This window comes from Aulonocara stuartgranti, assembly GCF_965226115.1.
Source record: "Aulonocara stuartgranti genome assembly, chromosome: 4".
Classification (NCBI taxonomy): domain Eukaryota; kingdom Metazoa; phylum Chordata; class Actinopteri; order Cichliformes; family Cichlidae; genus Aulonocara; species Aulonocara stuartgranti.
This window is the reverse complement of record NC_138942.1, coordinates 36,827,369-36,843,866: the sequence shown is the minus strand read 5'-3', so window position 1 is coordinate 36,843,866 and position 16,498 is coordinate 36,827,369. Positions and strand designations below refer to the sequence as shown.

Genomic DNA, 16,498 nt, shown 5'->3' with positions numbered 1-16,498 from the left:
TGTAGCTGACAGCTGGTAACTGTGCAGGGGCGGGTCTAGCAAAGTGTTGCCAGGGGGGCAGGTAGGGCATTAACAGGGAGAGGGGGGCACAAAGAAATACTTTTCTTTCTTGTTCTCATTTAAAATGTCTCACTTTTAATAAATAATTATCTGAATCTTACAACAAACGTTTCCATCTGATGTAAAATGTATAGAAATCCATTATTGTACATAGTCATTTTTTAGGGTCCCATCATAATTTCTTCAGAAGTAAGTACTGCATATGATGCCAGTGTTTCCCACATTTTCTAGATTCTGCACCAGTACTGTGTGTAAAATGCATCAAAAAGTCCGTTTGATTCTTTCTCAGCTGTCTTTCTGTCTCCTTTCACTTTTTAAAGGTTGCCATGTTAGAAAACATATTTTGCCCTGCCGTGCTGTTTATTGATGTGGCAAATGAAAGGTTTATGAAAACATATCTAAATCTGTCATCAGTAATCAGCAATGATCATGTCTCACCTCTAGTCTCTGTCTTAATGTCAGGTTTCCACCGTGTGTTGTAGATGTTCAGGAGGTTAACTCGACCAACAGTCTACTTCCTGTTTAGAATACCAGGACAGGGAGGATGGTGCAGGTTTAAGTTTATTAGACTGATGCATGTATACCAACAAGACAGCGTCCATCACTGTGACAACAGCGTTTGTTTTCATTCAAAGGCTTCATGGTTTTTCCTTTAATACCTGGGGGGCCGGTCTCCAGTCAAAATGCCCGGGACCATTTTTTGTCCCAGTCCAGCCCTGGTGTCAGATCTGCATGCAGTGTCAATGAGACGATCAACAACAGATCAGACAAAACACTCAGGCGGACACTCCTCTGTAGAAGGAAACATGGAAAGTGTGAGGTAATCAGTGCACAACATCACTTTGTATTTCAGGCTGTTTTTATATAGAACTTCAGCACCAATGTAAAAGTTCTGGTTTGAGGAAGATGAAGAACATTTTCAGGAAGGATGCCGTCTGCAAGCAGAGCTGCTTGAACCTCAGCGCTGAGGTCCAGACTACTTCCTGTGAAGCCACGTGATGTAAATCTGCTGCTGTAACTTCACAGTTTACTGAAGCTAAATGCAACGTTACCATATAATCTGTTTTCAACAAAGGTTTCACTCCGTCCGGTGTTGATGGAATGATTCAGGCCGTACTCGTCAGGCTTCCCGTCGACCACACGCATTTCAGTCACAAACCCCGTGACTGACAACAAGGGAAACAGCAGAAGAAAAGATGTGAAAAATACTGGATGATGATGATGGAGGATTAACCGCGGTGGTTAAACTGTTTCCTGTCTTTGTGGGCGTACTCACAGGGAAGTTTCCAGGCACGTCAGTCTTGGTGGCTAAAGTCTCCATTTTCCAACATGTATCGCTACAGGTGCAAAGACACAACATTAATCATCAGTGTAAATATTTTAATGCTGTCCAAACGGTGTTTGCTTTGTCTGTCCTCTCGCGCTCACAGAGGAAACGAGGACGCCACCTTCAACCCATCTTCAGTTGGCTCAACCATGGCCGGACTTCCTGTTGGCTTTGTGACAGCAAACCACTTGAAATGAGAGCAAACTGCAGTCAAGCACCACTTACAGCAACCTGTGGACACGCAAATGGAAAGCACTGAGAATCATACAGAAGCATAAGAGCTGTTTATTGTAACACGTGTGTGTGTGTGTGTGTGTGTGTGTGTGTGTGTGTGTGTGTGTGTGTGTGTGTGTGTGTGTGTGTGTGTGCACATTAATAACACACTGATGTATGTTAGTTTGATTTATGCTATATCTGAGAAAACAACTGCAGAATTTTACATCAAAGTTTCCAAAGCTGATGTTTTGTTGTTCACTCTGTTTTATATTCATATAGTTTGTTGTTTTTAAATCAGTGGACAAAATAAATATTATCACACAAAATCCAGGGTGAAACATAACCAAATAACCTAAATGGTGAAGTCATTATAGAAGTACATGTTGCAAAGGTCAGCCTCCTGTATAGACTGCTAAACTGTCTGGGGGGGCCCTGCCTGTCCTCGTTGGATAAGCTCCACCCCTTTTCCATAAGACGGAGACATTTGTATGAAAATAGATGGGCAGTAAAATAAAAAATATTATGGATGACTCTGTAAATCAAAGTCGGCCTGAGGCAGAAGCAGAAACCATGAGGAGCACAGCACCACTCCCAGAAGGGCACGAAGTGAAGCCATAGCTGCTGAAGAGTGAAGACGTGATGATGGAGGAGATCACAGATGAAGATCTGCTGCCTGCTGACTCTTTATATAGAAGAGTGAGACTATCTCCCCACCAGCAGCTGCACTTATACAAACCCCAGGTGCTGGGATGGCTTTGAACATGTGACATTCTCTGCAAACACATGGACAGTTTCATAAGCACAAAGATTATTCCTGCAGCGGCAGAATCGTATCCACTGTGTGAGAGGTGAACGTCAGACAGTTCTTAGAAAATGTAGTTTCTCTTTAAGCTTTTAACGTCTCTTTTACCCCCATTTGTCTAAAACTACTTGACAGCCCTTCATGTCAGAGGTTTATTACCTGTGCAGGATGGAGCACATGGTCTCAGTCAGGCTGGACACGATCACTCCTACAGGAAGTAAATGTGATTTTATTTCACCTGTGAAATGATGAAAAACAGCAGAATAGCTCACGCTAACAAACGGGTGTTGAAATGTTTCATTTTCTGCTGTTTCACAGGTCAAAAAGGGCGTCGAAGCAAACTGAAGCTGAGCTGCTGCTGCTGTTGTAGTGCAGCATCTGCTGTGTGCTTCATCAGAGAACCTTCTGTACACAGCAGACAGAGGCTGCTGCCACTGAAGTCCATCTGCTAGAGAGCTTTAAACACTGGTTATTGAAGTGGCTTTGATGATACTGATACACAGTCTTTGCTGCTGTCACAGGACAGGGATCCACCAGGGAGTAGTTGTCAGGATAAAGAGCCTTCGCTTCTCTAAATATAAACTGGATACTTGTAGGAAACTTTGGGAAGCAGCATTTTTCCTCATATCGTCTAAACTGAAGTTAGCTCAGGTGCTTCTTCCATACTTGCTCTGCAGAAAGCCAAAGAGTTTGGAGCTCTGCAAACATTTGCAGCACAGCTGGATGTTTGTAACTTTGGTCACCTCTGTATCATCCCTCAGATTCTTTCTGCACAGCTTTGAAACCACGACAGCACGAGTGATGCTGAGGAGACGTCCAGTTTAAACAGACCTTTATTCCTGGAACACAAACACATGAAGTGATGCTGCTAAAGAAGAACATTTAATCGCACTAATGAATCAAGCATCTGTTTGTCTGTCAGTCTGTCAACAGTTCCTCTGATCGACTTCAGACTTGGTGGGTATTTTGTTTTTGCAGCGGTCAAAGTCGATCAGCGTGTTGCTTTGTCTGCTGTAAATCTGCCTGTACAAAGGGAAACATGCATGTTTTAGATGCAAACTCACAACATGGCTGCATTTTTGTGATTATGTGTATTTTATATTGATTTATTCTATTATGTTTTGTATATGAATCTTTACAAGTGTGTCGATACAAAGGCTTGATTAAAACAAAGGTCTCAGCTGTGCTGTTAGGGATGCTCTCATATTTGTTTCAAATGTAATAAATCAAAGGATTTCAGGCTTTTCATCCTTTTTATTTGTTTGGTTCTAACAGCAGCTGGATAAAAACATGCAGGTGATGAATATAATTGTGTGATATTATGAGCATTGTGAATAAAGAAAGAGCAGAGATAGTAAAAAGGAAACAGGTGATGGACGTGAGATTTTCAGAACAAAAGCTCCTCAGTGAGACGATCACCTGGACACAAGGTCAGGCAGCTGGGACTCATCTAGAGAGCAAAATGGAAAAGTGATCTGTGCAGAACATCACTGTTGATTGCAGTTATTTACATCAGACTTCTTCTCTGAGATAAGAGCACCGTTTCTGGGAAAGATGACAGTATTTCCAGGCTGGATGCTGTTTGCAGGGAGAACTGAATGAAACTCTCCTGCACCTCAGCGCTGAGGTCCACACCTGTGAACACAGATGAGGTCAATCTGCTGCAGCACGTAGAGCTTTACTGATCAGCAGGTTCAAAGGATTCAGCAGAGCGTAGAGTCAGAGCTAAATGCCACATCACCATAGAGTTTGTTAACAACAGCTTTCTTTGCCCTTTGTCTCGATGGACTGAATCAGGGATACTCGTCATACTTCACCTCAACCACGTCACTGAGAGACCCCAGCCTGACACAGCAGCAGAGATGATGAAAGCAGAAACAGCAAACAGATGCTTCAGTTGTGTTTCTCTCTGTGTGTGCGCTCACGCCCACTTGTGTGTGTGAACTTTCCACGTACCTCAGCTTGTTTCTCCAACATGAGCCATCAGGGCTGAAAAACATCACTAACACATGAATTCTTTCTCTTTTTGTTATCACCTGTGATCATGTGTCTCATGTTTCTGTCATTCACCAGTTCTTGTAGAGTTACGTGTAACTAGACTTCTGTGGGACGTAAATGATTGTTTTGTATGCAGATCTGTACAAAGGATGTAAACACTTGATTACAAAGGAGATCTCAGCTGTGTTGTTATGGATGGACTTCAACGTATTTGTTAAAAAAGAGAATAAAGCAAAGTGTTTTAGCTGTTTGGGAGTTTTTGTTTGATTCCATTCAGTTTTATTTCTATGGAGTCAAATAATAAGAAAGGCTCTAGAACAGCCCTGAGTTTGTCCAGGTGACATTCCTCTGAAGAACAAAGACAAAGAGGAAGAAGGGGATTCGTTTTCAAGTCTTGTTTCTTTCAAAATAAAAGCTGAAATGTTTTGGAAGCATGATAATATTTCAGCCAGGATGCCGTCTCCAAGGAGACCTGCACCTCAGCGCTGAGCTCCACATCACGCCCTGTGAAAGCACAGATATAAATCTGCTGCAGTGAGAAGAACTTTACCCAACACAAGTGTAGAAGTAGACATTTGACTTTACCTACAACCTGTTAACAACAAAGCTTTCATTGCCTCTGCTGTTGATGTCATGTAGGACTAATCATACTTCACATCAGCCATGCACACGTCAGAGGATCTCCAGGCTTTCAGTAATAAAGCCAAGCAGATGATGTGAACATAGCAATAGTAAAACATGCATCATAATCAGCTGTATGTGTCGACTATGTGGCACCTCAGTCTTGTTGGCATGAAGAAAAGTTGTGTAACATGTAGCATAAGGGCTGCAAAGACATCATGTAGACAGCAGTCGTCTGTTAGTCGTAACGTATCTCCTGTTAAAGAGTTAAATGTGCGTTCTCCATCTCTGTCCTCTCACAGCTCGCCGTACACCAACTCCAGCTGTGGTAACCATGGCTGTGCCCATCAACACGCTGAAGCTGAGACGCCACCCGTCACTATGGCGACTCCAATAGGGTTACCTGTCAGCTGTGGACGCATGAAAGGAAAACAGCAGAAACACAGACATGTTTACTGGAACATTTCCTATTGACAGCTTTATGGAAAAGTGGGTTTAAACACTTTTCTATGTTTTATTTTGTTTATTTATGGATTTATTGTGAAAGGAATTTCAAAGTTTTCATTTGACCTTTCCCCTGTTTTTCATACAGACTGGAGACGAATGGATGGTGCTTTCTTTGTTTGTCTAAAGATAATGAATAAAACTCTACACACATCTTAAACCACCCTCCTTTCTATATATTTTGTTATATAAATGGAAAGTATATAAGACACAAACTGAGCTTATATGATACTAAGGACCCTGGAGGTCAGTCCACCTTTATAATTCAGCACAGCCTGGAGTCTTGGTCTTTTCTTGGATGTTGGTTCCCTTTGTTTCCATCCTCTGTTAAGATGTTTCAGTAATGTTGAGGTCTGGGGAGGCCAATCCATGGCTGACGTCCTGTGATGCTGCATTAGCAGTTTGTTCATAGTGAAAAATGAAGCCACTGCCAATCAGACATTTGCACAGTGGATCAACTTCTGATGGTACTGTCCTGAATTCCACACCTATAATATGTTTGCATGTACTGATGAATATGTGCAGCTGATTTTCAGTCCAGTTCCTGTGTGACAGACGCCAGTCTTTCTGCCTGTGTCCTTCCTTAACAATAGAGCCATCCTTCCACTGAGACTGTTTCTGATGAGGCTTCACTGAGCAGTAGATGGATCCCTCAGCTCATCTAATCGTCCTATTTCTAACACATGACTGTCAGAAACTGTTAATCTGCTGCAGCTCTTTAACTCCTCCACTTCTTTTTTTGTAATCTCTTAGTTTCCTCATCTTTTAAGGTGGCACTGCACACCAGATCCAAAGTCAACATGCTGTTATATGATGGAGTTGAACCTGTAATGGAGTTTGATTTAAACCAATCAGCAATTAAGTGAATGATGATGAGCAAAGATGGTGGAGGTGGTGGATGAAGACCCGGACAGCTGTGGTTGGCTCCTCGTATAGAGCAGAGTGAGGTTGTGTTTGCACATTATTATAAAACCATGTTCACCATATATTTTAGCTGCAGACAATAACATGATTTCTTTGCTGTGGTGATTTTATTCCACTTTGGTAAAATGGGAAACCATCATTTCTTGCTGTAATTCACACATTATTCCAAGAGCCTCAACACGAGCCTTGTAGTCCGACCATATATAGACAAATCAATAGTTGTGTTTGTAACAGCTCACGAACATGAATCGTTCCACATTACTTTAAAATCATTGCAAACTAAACTGGAATAAATGAGTGTTTATATATAGTTTTGTCTCAGCTGTTCATACACAGTGTTTCAGTTCTTATCAGAGTCCCACCGTCTCACTGTGGTGAACCTTTAGCTCTGTTGGAAGCGTGTTGTTAGACCAGGTTTCCCTCATTTAAAAATAATCTCTCATTAGAAATGGACATGATGTCTAAGACATAGAAATGCTTATTATGGGTTCACTTGATGTCACTGAAAAGATGCACATGGGTAACGTGCAGGCCATCCTGCTCCGAGGTTTATCTCCTCACCTCGAGTCTGCGACACTCTCTCCGTGTCCTCTCAGATAAGGGCGCGCACATTTCTGCACCATCTTCTAAATTACAAAGAACGATTCACAAAACAGAAGCTCACAAAACACTCATCACAAACCAAAAATGGCTCCACTGAGCGTCAAACTGTCACCAGAATTTACTGATAATCTAAAGACTCACAGAACTCATTTTGTCTCATTGTGTCTTAGTTTGAGACATAAGTGCATGATCATAATACTGTGTAGTTAGATGAGACAGAGCTGATGCTTGCTCTTAATTATCCTCTTCATGTTTCCCGAGCCTCAGCAGTGGAAGCTACCATGGATAGAAAGACTATGACTCATCTTAAATCTCAAATCTTTGTCTCCAAAGAGCTGCTGATGTGTCCGATATGACCCACAAGCTTAAACTAGGATTATAAGTGTGTGCAGTGATGTGTGTGAAACCTCTGAGGACTCACACGTGTGTGCTTCAGCCCACACACACATATGAAGCACTGCGACCTCACACAGAAGTGTTTTACACATCCAGCCTGAATCCTGATCATTTCTACAGTTTATTAAGTTCAGCTTCACCTGAACATCAGTGATGAAGCTGCTCTGACTCCATCACAGCTCACAGCTGTTGGAATGAGTCAAACAATGAAGAAGGTTCAGAAACAGCTGATGATTTTACAGAAACATGATGCAAACATGAAAATGGACACATGATTTTTTATTAACAGACACCGTTTATGTTTCACTGTGCATGACGTCATCAACACTGACACCAGGGGGCGCTCATCAGCAGCCTGAGGAAGTGTGATAAGGGAGGGAGACGCAGTGTTGTGTGTACTGCAGTCGGACAGAAGGAAAAACTTCCTCCTGAAAACATTTTCATCCTTCCCAAAAGTGTTTGAGTCAAATGTTACAAATATATAAATACAATAAAACACAGGGTCTTACATAAAATCAGTGATGCAGTTGTGCACTGAGCACCTTTCCAATGTTCCTTCCTCAGATGAGTCCAGCTGCTGAACACATTAACATCTGTATGTAAATGTAGCCGAGAACCAACCTGAGCACTGCTGGGAAAATACAAAGGCAACCATCAAAGTGCTGTATTATCTTATTTATTCTGAATGTTGACTTAGATCCACACCACGATTTATGAAACTATAGAACTAAAATAACAACAATCGTCTGCTTCTTTAAAATTTCTTTCATTACATCAAACCAGTGAAAACTGAAAAAAACAAAGAGCTGTTAGCATGTTCAGACCAACTTTGAGACAGAGACTGTAAAGTTCTGCACTTTAAATCCTGCCTGTGTTCCTGCAAATGATTCACACTGAAAGTATCTTAGTTTAGTATTGAGTGAGCCACAAAGCAGCCTGATAGCTTTAAAACAGGAAAAGTAAATGAAATTGACAGTTTCAGTGTAGCTGGATCTATTATTGGGGGGTCATGACCCCCGTAACCCCGCCTGGTCCTGAGGTCAAATCCACCATCTTTGTTTCAGTGCTTCATGTTCTCCCGTGTTTGTGTGCGTCCTCTCCGGTACTCCGGCTTCCTCCCACAGTCCAAACACATGCAGTTAGTGGGGTCAGGTTAGCTGTGAGTGGTTGTGTCTCTGTGTTATTCCACCTTAATCAATGACTTCCTGTTAGCATGAAGTGCTTCTGTAGGACTGATGTCATTTTCATGGTTGGATCATTTAAATGAAGCTGGACTCAGATGCAGTAAATAAGCTGATTGATCATTAATGAATAAAGCTGGTCAAACACATCACGTGGACACATGTGATTGTGTGTTGTATTGATCCCAATGCTGGTATCAGTCCTGGATCAATAACACTGGATGGATGCGTTCAGCATGGAGCCCCTGAGCTGTGTTACAGACAAACATGGAAACTGACAGGTCTGTGTCATTCACAGTCTGTAACACTTCTAAACAACAGAGGCTGACCCAAGTGCCTCAGAGCCAGGCACGCTCACATCACAGCTCTCTAAATAAGCCAGTTTCAAAATAAGAGCTGAAAGCTGTGTTTGCTTGTGTTAGCTTATTATTGTGGAGACTAACATTCAGTGATCATGTGTTCAGACTCATAATGATTACTCTCAGAAATCCTGATCTTTGTATTTACTGTGTGTTGGATCAATAACTGAGATTCATGGTATCACACAGCTGTGCTGCTGCTGATGTCAGCACATCTGGAACAATACGAGGTATCTGCTACCAGACTGAGCAGGACGTGAGACCTGTGGACTGTTTAAAGCTGTCCCTCCACAGCTCACTCAGACCTGATCCACACCTCAGTGATATTCTCTGACTTCCTCACACTCAAAAAAATCAACTAGGGCATGTGTTTGATTAACAAAGTAGTAATATGTTTACATCACATGAAGAAATCATTTTTATGCTCATTAAATGATTCATTCTTTTTTGTTGAATATAAATCAAAGAAAACTTTGATGAGTTAAATTCGTTCATGGCAATCCAATGAGAATGAGGTCCATCAAACCAACAGCTCTGATAGCGTCATGTATTGCGCATGCTCCACGCCCACTGGATGCGGAAAGGTCCGTTGAGAAGTTAACGAGCGCACGTGGAGTTACTTCTTTGGCATACCTGATAGTGAGGTAAGTAATATTTCTTGATATATTTATTTAGGTTAGTGGAGTGAGAGATAAATACTATTACCATATTTTCACGACCATAAGGCGCACTTAAAAGCCTTAGATTTTCTTCAAAAAGTGCGGCGCGCCCTATAGCGCGGTGCGCCCTGTGTGTTGTAAGGAGAACGTAGTAGAGAACACCATGAGAACGTTAAAGGGTGAAGTGTGGGCGTTGATCGTATATACCGGGACAATCGCACATACCTGTATAAAAGAACAGGTATGTGCGTTATGCAAGACATCGTTGTTTTAACAACCCTGAAAATGGCAAAGAGACACGCTTACGAAGCACAGTTTAAACTGAAGGCCATCAGCTACGCGGAGGAACATGGAAATCGAGCAGCGGCGAGAGAATTTAAGATTAACGAATCGATGGTTCGCAAATGGAGGAAGCTAGAAAACAAGCTCCGGCAGGTCAAGAAAACGCAGCTGAGTTTCCGCGGACATAAGGCGAGGTGGCTCGAGTTGGAGGAAAGACTCGAGCGGTGGATCATCGAGCAAAGAGCGAGCTGGAGAAGCGTTTCGACGGTCACCATTCGGCTAAAAGCAGTTTCACTTTCACTTTTTATGACACGGTGCCATTTTTCCATCCGGACCAGGACTACGGTAGCGCAGCAACTTCCAGCGGATTATAAGGAAAAGCTGGCCATCTTCCGCTCCTACTGCAGCAAACACATCGGCGACAAACACATCCAGCCCAGCCACATCACAAACATGGACGAGGTCCCGCTCACTTTTGACATCCCGGTGAGTCACACTGTGGAGAAGAAGGGGACCAGCACGGTAGCGATACGCACAACGGGGTATGAAAAGTCTTCTTTCACTGTTGTGCTTGGCTGCCATGCTAATGGACAGAAACTGCCGCCTATGGTGATTTTTAAGCGAAAGACTTTGCCTAAAGAGAAGTTTCCAGCAGAAATCATCATTAAGGCAAATGAAAAGGGCTGGATGGATGAGGAAATGATGAAAGAGTGGCTGAGGGAGGTGTATGTAAGGAGACCAGGTGGTTTTTTCCACGCAGTTTCACTAAGAGTGGAAGGCAGCGCCGGGCGAGTTACGCCACAATTTGCCAATGGATTGTAGATGCTTGGGCTAACATGTCTGCTGGCACTGTTGTTCGAGCTTTCGCAAAAGCCGGCATCGTTTCCGAGGAGCCGCACGGCACGGAAAGTGACTCTGACGATGAAGACAGTGAACCTGGCATGTTTGATGGAGATTTAGCGCAGCTGTTCAATTCAGACACAGAGGATGAGGACTTCGATGGGTTTGATTGATGATAAAAATGTGAGTACCAAACTTTGTTTTGCTCCTGCTTTATTTTTAAATATGCACACTTGTATGCTTGTGTGTTGTTGATGATGACGATTACCGGTAATAGAAATGTGAGTAAGGTACCGAACTCAGGTTTGCTCCCGCTTTATTTTTAAATACGCATACGGTACTTGTATGCGCCCTATGATCCAGTGCGCCTTATGTGTGTGTTAAATACAGTAATGGCACACATAACTGAGACTGCGCCTTTTAGTACAGTGCGCCTTATGGTCGTGAAAATACGGTAGTTAAAAATTTTTTACCTGTGTAGTGTGGAGATTTAGAGGAGTTTTATATATAGCAGGGAGGTTGTAGACCCAAACATTTTTCAAATGTAAGTCGGTGAATTTAATGTTTTTTTAAAAACTTAACCGGAGTCGCTAATTGTTGCAACAGAGCAAAAACTGATGAGGTTATTTTGGTAAGTTCGTTTTTTTTTTTTGTTTCTGTCGACTTTGAATGAGGTGTGTTTCATGGTTATCTGCGTTGGTAGGACTGTTTTTCTTCTCTGGAGTTAGCTAACTTTGAAGAGCGGGAAAGCCGCGTAGAGCCGTAACGTCTTCGCATATAGCTCCGTGAATGACAGGTTACTTTCTGCTTAACCGGAGTTGGTGATTGTTGGTAGTAGTGGTAAGACTGACCGACATGGTTTTGGTGATTTTATGAGTGTTTTATGATGCTCTATCTAAAATTCCTGTTTTTGTCAGTGGAGTTTAGTCGCGGGCAACCGCATTAACTGGATTGATGAAAGGTTTAATTCAACTAAACCAGCGTTTAGGGGAGTTAATAACAAGGAGTAAGATAAAATCTGTCACAATAATTGCATGTGCATTTTCTTTTTTTGTAATATATTCACTTAATTTTTGAATTCAGAATGATTTAGGTGGATAATTGTTCGGGTTATAGTTTCTCTGGTGCTCTGCATTAAGGCTGACTAACGGTGCGTTCACACCGAACGCGATAGACGCCCCTAGCTGATCGCGTGCACATTTGCACCTCGAAGCGCGTCCAGCATGAACTGGTCGAGCTTTATATGCAATTTTCACGCGTATGAAGAAGAGATCTGGGAGGAAGTAGTGCCAGACGGTATGTTATTAAAATGGCAGCTGTCAATCTAGCGTTTGAAGAAAGAGTCTCCCTTCTCTATTTGCTGTGGAGAGCAGAGCAGTGCCTAAAGGACGTCCTCACCGTACCTGGGTCCATCAGGTCTTCCACAAGCATGAGCAGTTTGGTGAGTTTCACCACTTGCTCCAGAAGCTCCGTCTGGATGACGGCCGCTTTCAGCTGTACCACCTTCTGTCCCTTGCCGAGTTTGAGGAGCTGCTGTCCCGCAGATTTTACCAGCTGGAGCGGTAGACGTGATAAGCGCGAATGCACAAAATGCACCACACAAACTGCAGCGCGTATTTTACTTCGCGCTTCAAAGGCGTCAGTCGTGTGAAGTAGGCAGAAAAGCGTTTTCTCAATGCAAATCTGCTTCCGAAGTTTAGCTGGACCTCCAGTCACGCTTCATCGTGCTCCTCCATTGACTTTACATGTAAACCTGAAGCTCTGGTCGCGTCTATCGCGTTCGGTGTGTACGCACCGTAACAGTCTTCACATTTCACAGTATGTAGATATTAACACAAATTTGTCAGAGTAATAACTTTGTTTTAATTAATTTCTCTCCCCAGAAATACATCACAAAATAAAGCCACATTCCCATGCTCTGAGATTCTTATGCACCTCCTCAACAATACATGGTAAGTTCATGTTTGCCTTATTATTATTATGTTATTTATTTTTTTTGGATGATGCAGAAGTTTAATCTCCTTGACGTTTTCTAATGCATATTTCATTTTTTATCAGTGACGTGTATGTGGCAGTGCAAGCATTGTGTTACCAGAGAGAGCAGCAGGTACAAATTACTTCAACATTATAAACTACATCATCATTACGGAATAGGTCAACATTATCTGTGCATATATGTTAATTGTCCGTGTACATTTAAGACTTGGAGTGGACTGAACACTCATGTCTATAAAGCTCATTCATCTCAGTTTACACAGACAGCTTCAAGTTCAGTAACTTTTAAATGTGAGTTATGTGACTGCAGTGACGTCTTCTCTGAGAGAGATTTTTTTGTCCATATTGGAACACATCTGCGAAGTAACGAGACAGTTAGTTGTGTGTTTCTTGGTTGCCCTTTCAAGACAAATATTTACAATACATTTTATACACACAAGAGGAAGCATCATCCACACACACTTAAAGATTTTAAAGACAGGGTAGTTACACGTGTGGACCCAGTTCAAGTGATAGAGTCCTCTGATAACGTAAGGGCTAGCTGTTCTGAAGATGTATCCTATGGTGAATTTGAAAGTGAGTCAGTGACCGAATGTGATAATAGTGATGTTGAAAATCAGCCCGAACTAATTGAACGGAAATTAGCAGTAATATTGTTGAAATTGGAACACATATTTCATGTTCCAGCAAAAGGATTAGATGAGTTCTTAGAGGAGTTAGTTTTTCTGTTGAGTTCAGCTAGTGTACCTCTGACAAAGCGTACAATTAGAGAAATTTTTAAGAGCCTTAACCTCCATATTAGTCAGGCTGTTATTGAAGAGCTTGCAAATTCTGTATGTGTTTCTAACACTGTGGCTAAAATATTGGGAAAGTGTGGCCCTCTTGCCACTCCTTATAAAAGAAAACTATACTACATACAAAATTTTAGGGTTGTAGAGCCTGTTGAGTATTTTTTATCGATAGACCAAAGGAAGTCATTTCAGTACAAACGCTATATAAGAACCAGTCTATTTACCATGTGGCCTTTTGGACTCTTCCAAACTAAGCATTCCTTTTTCAAACTGCTGCCTAAAAGCTAAATATTGTCATTATGGATTCCCTTTTTTCTTAGGATGACACAATACATACAAGACGAGCATGCATCCTGAAGTCCTTGTGTGTCTACCTGAATGAAGACCATGAGAAACTTGTGAAGGAATATACGGTCAGTTACATTCACAAGTTGTTCTGTGTTATGTAATTTGCTCCAGGAGTTATGGGTAATTTCAATATATGAAATGGTAAAATGTGACACCACGTGTGAATAAAAGATATTGCAATTGGTCCTTGTTTTGTTTCATGTCAAATTTCTGAGGTGTGAAACCAGAGACATAGAATTTAGTAAATATATCAGCATATTCACGCTGATTGCTCAATTCCTTTATTTTTTTCATATCTAGACTCAAACAAATGTATTATTGTATTTTACGTCACAGAACACTGAGGCCAACACTGAAGCCATGGAACAAACTGTGATGGGAGTGTATGTCATACATCAGGAGGGTGCGGAGCCTGGAGATGACCCAGAGAACATCGATGTCCTGATTGAAGGCGTGGAGGTTCTCACTGGTTTGAGGAGCATTGCAATTGCTTGTGCTCTGTTATTTGGACTGATATACTGTCTGAACCTAAGCTACCCACCGGAGCTCAAATGCACTTTTGAAGTCTTGCAAAAGATTATCATGAAGCTGGATGGACAGAGGTTGTCATCCAAGGCACAGTTTCTAAAAAACAAGCTAATGGGGTGAATGAGCTTGAAACAGACTCAGGCAAGCCAGATATTTTTTTTTCAAGGTTTTTGCAATGCAAATATGTGTTTACTGTTTTAAAGTTTAAAATTGTAAGTTATAAAATGTTCATATAAACTATGTGGTTTGCTCTGCGGCTATTATACAAAGATTGTTTGTTCATAACTTAAAGTCTTATACAGTTTAAGTGTAAACACTGATTTTTGCCAGATGGCAATTGTTACAAAGGCAAATGCACACTGGTTTTCACAAATTGTTTGAGTGGAGCAGTTATGCTCAAAATTGAATGTTTTCTCCACACGTTAAATAGCATAAAGTCACTATTAATGGATACAGCCTGATTAAATGGAGGACTAATGTATGCAAGCAACATAGTAATGTTGTAATATTATAGTAATGTTGAATGTTATGTCTGAGCTTTAAATTGTGTTAAAATTCATATTGTTGTTTGCAATGCATATTTTACTACATTTTACGAAAGTTGCTTTGGGGATAATATTTTTTGTCTGCAAACTATTCAACAGACTTATTTCATTTTTATTATTAGGGTTATTTTATTGTATTTTTTCTTTCAGTCAGCATGTCTTGATCTGGAAGTTCTGTGGTCTTAGTATGAGATGGTTAAAGGGGAGAAAGCTAGGCTGAACTGGGATCCTGCCAACTGTTTTAAGAATGTTCAAGCAAAATAAAAGAGATGGTTTTGCAAGTTATCATTTATGTATGTTTCATTAATTTAATTAAAAGTAATGTTTACATAAGCAATACAAACACTAACTGAAACATGATTGGTGTAAGTACTACAGACATAAATTACATTTGTTCATTCAACAAGATTAACATTAGTGTAACAAACAAATATTTTACTAGTTCATGTAACAAGACTGACTTTTGATGTGCCAAAGTGTTTAAACAATATAACATGAATTTAAATTAATTAGACTAACTTGGTACAAACATGTTAACTGAATAAAAATCAAATTAACTGAATGTTAATGTTTAAATTATGTTACACTTACAAACATATTTAGTGTTGAAACAACACAATCAAGATGGATTGATATAACATGATTTGTTTAGATGGAATATAGGTGGCAAGATGAAATTAAGTTCATCCAATGAATTATTTTTTTGAGTGCAGTAGAGACAGAAACCATTCAGATCTGGGACCATCAGCTGACTGATGATGTCACACAGACTGTGTTTTTCAGGAACAGTGATTCTGATGTGAGCCTGCTAGCTGACAGCAGACCTGATGAAAGCACATGTTCACATCTGTGAGGACAGACTGGACTCTTTGACTGCACCTTGGTTCTCCTCAGAGGTCTGTACAGGAGCATGTCCACCCCCACTGAAGATCTCAGTCACTGTGAAACATAGAAAGCTGCTTGTGTGGCCTCTGCCTCACATGTAGATACAGCTACAGGTTTCTCTGTCAGTCAGACTGAAACAGTGTCCTGATGCTGCATCATTCAGCTCTGTGCCCCAGTCAGCATCACTGGGAGCTACCAGTGTTTCTGCCCTTTTCCTGTAACACTACACTCAGCACAGGCTCAGCTGGTATCCAGTGTTGGACTTTGGCTTCAGCTGCTGTGATAGATCCTCTAACATAGATCAGCTCTGCTACATGTTGTTAGATAAGTGCAGCTGCTGTCATGTCCTGATGTTTCTCTGGCTCAGCAGCTTCTCCATCAGAGGTTCACATGGAGCTGATCCAGTATCTCCAGTAACTGTGTTCTGTGCCTCACTGGTTCATCCTTCTGTCTGTGTGACGTCAGTCAGATGTTGAAGTTAAACTCTGTAATCTTCACTGTGTCACAGAGTTCAGTGAGTCCCGTTATTCACAGTATCAATCAGATCATCAGAGAACAGCTGATCAGCAATCAGTGGTGCCAACAGCGCCTCCTGTGGTGAGAGGATGCAATAATGCAATGTAGCATTTTTCCA

At 41.3% G+C, this 16,498-nt stretch overlaps 2 protein-coding genes and 2 long non-coding RNA genes across 4 annotated transcripts in view; 2 read left to right on the top strand and 2 right to left on the bottom strand.

Moving 5' to 3' along the window:
- The window catches only part of LOC309704947 (protein NLRC3-like), a 146,302-nt gene that overhangs the window by 37,357 nt on the left and 92,447 nt on the right, over positions 1-16,498 (bottom strand). The window lies entirely within an intron of this gene.
- On the bottom strand, positions 916-1,685 carry LOC309705048. The gene is made up of 3 exons (XR_014276457.1): positions 1,489-1,685; positions 1,337-1,397; positions 916-1,226 (listed from the first exon to the last, which is right to left on the bottom strand). It is a non-coding gene; the product is annotated as an uncharacterized lncRNA (long non-coding RNA).
- Positions 2,508-5,680, top strand: LOC309705039. Its single transcript, XR_014276449.1, has 3 exons — positions 2,508-3,362; positions 5,327-5,513; positions 5,617-5,680. It is a non-coding gene; the product is annotated as an uncharacterized lncRNA (long non-coding RNA).
- LOC309704999 (uncharacterized protein) lies at positions 9,570-15,380 on the top strand. Its single transcript, XM_082530592.1, has 5 exons — positions 9,570-9,635; positions 12,656-12,724; positions 12,831-12,879; positions 13,879-13,971; positions 14,243-15,380. Exons 2-5 carry the CDS (start codon positions 12,702-12,704, stop codon positions 14,552-14,554), a joined length of 477 nt encoding a protein of 158 aa, XP_082386718.1. The 5' UTR covers positions 9,570-9,635; positions 12,656-12,701; the 3' UTR covers positions 14,555-15,380.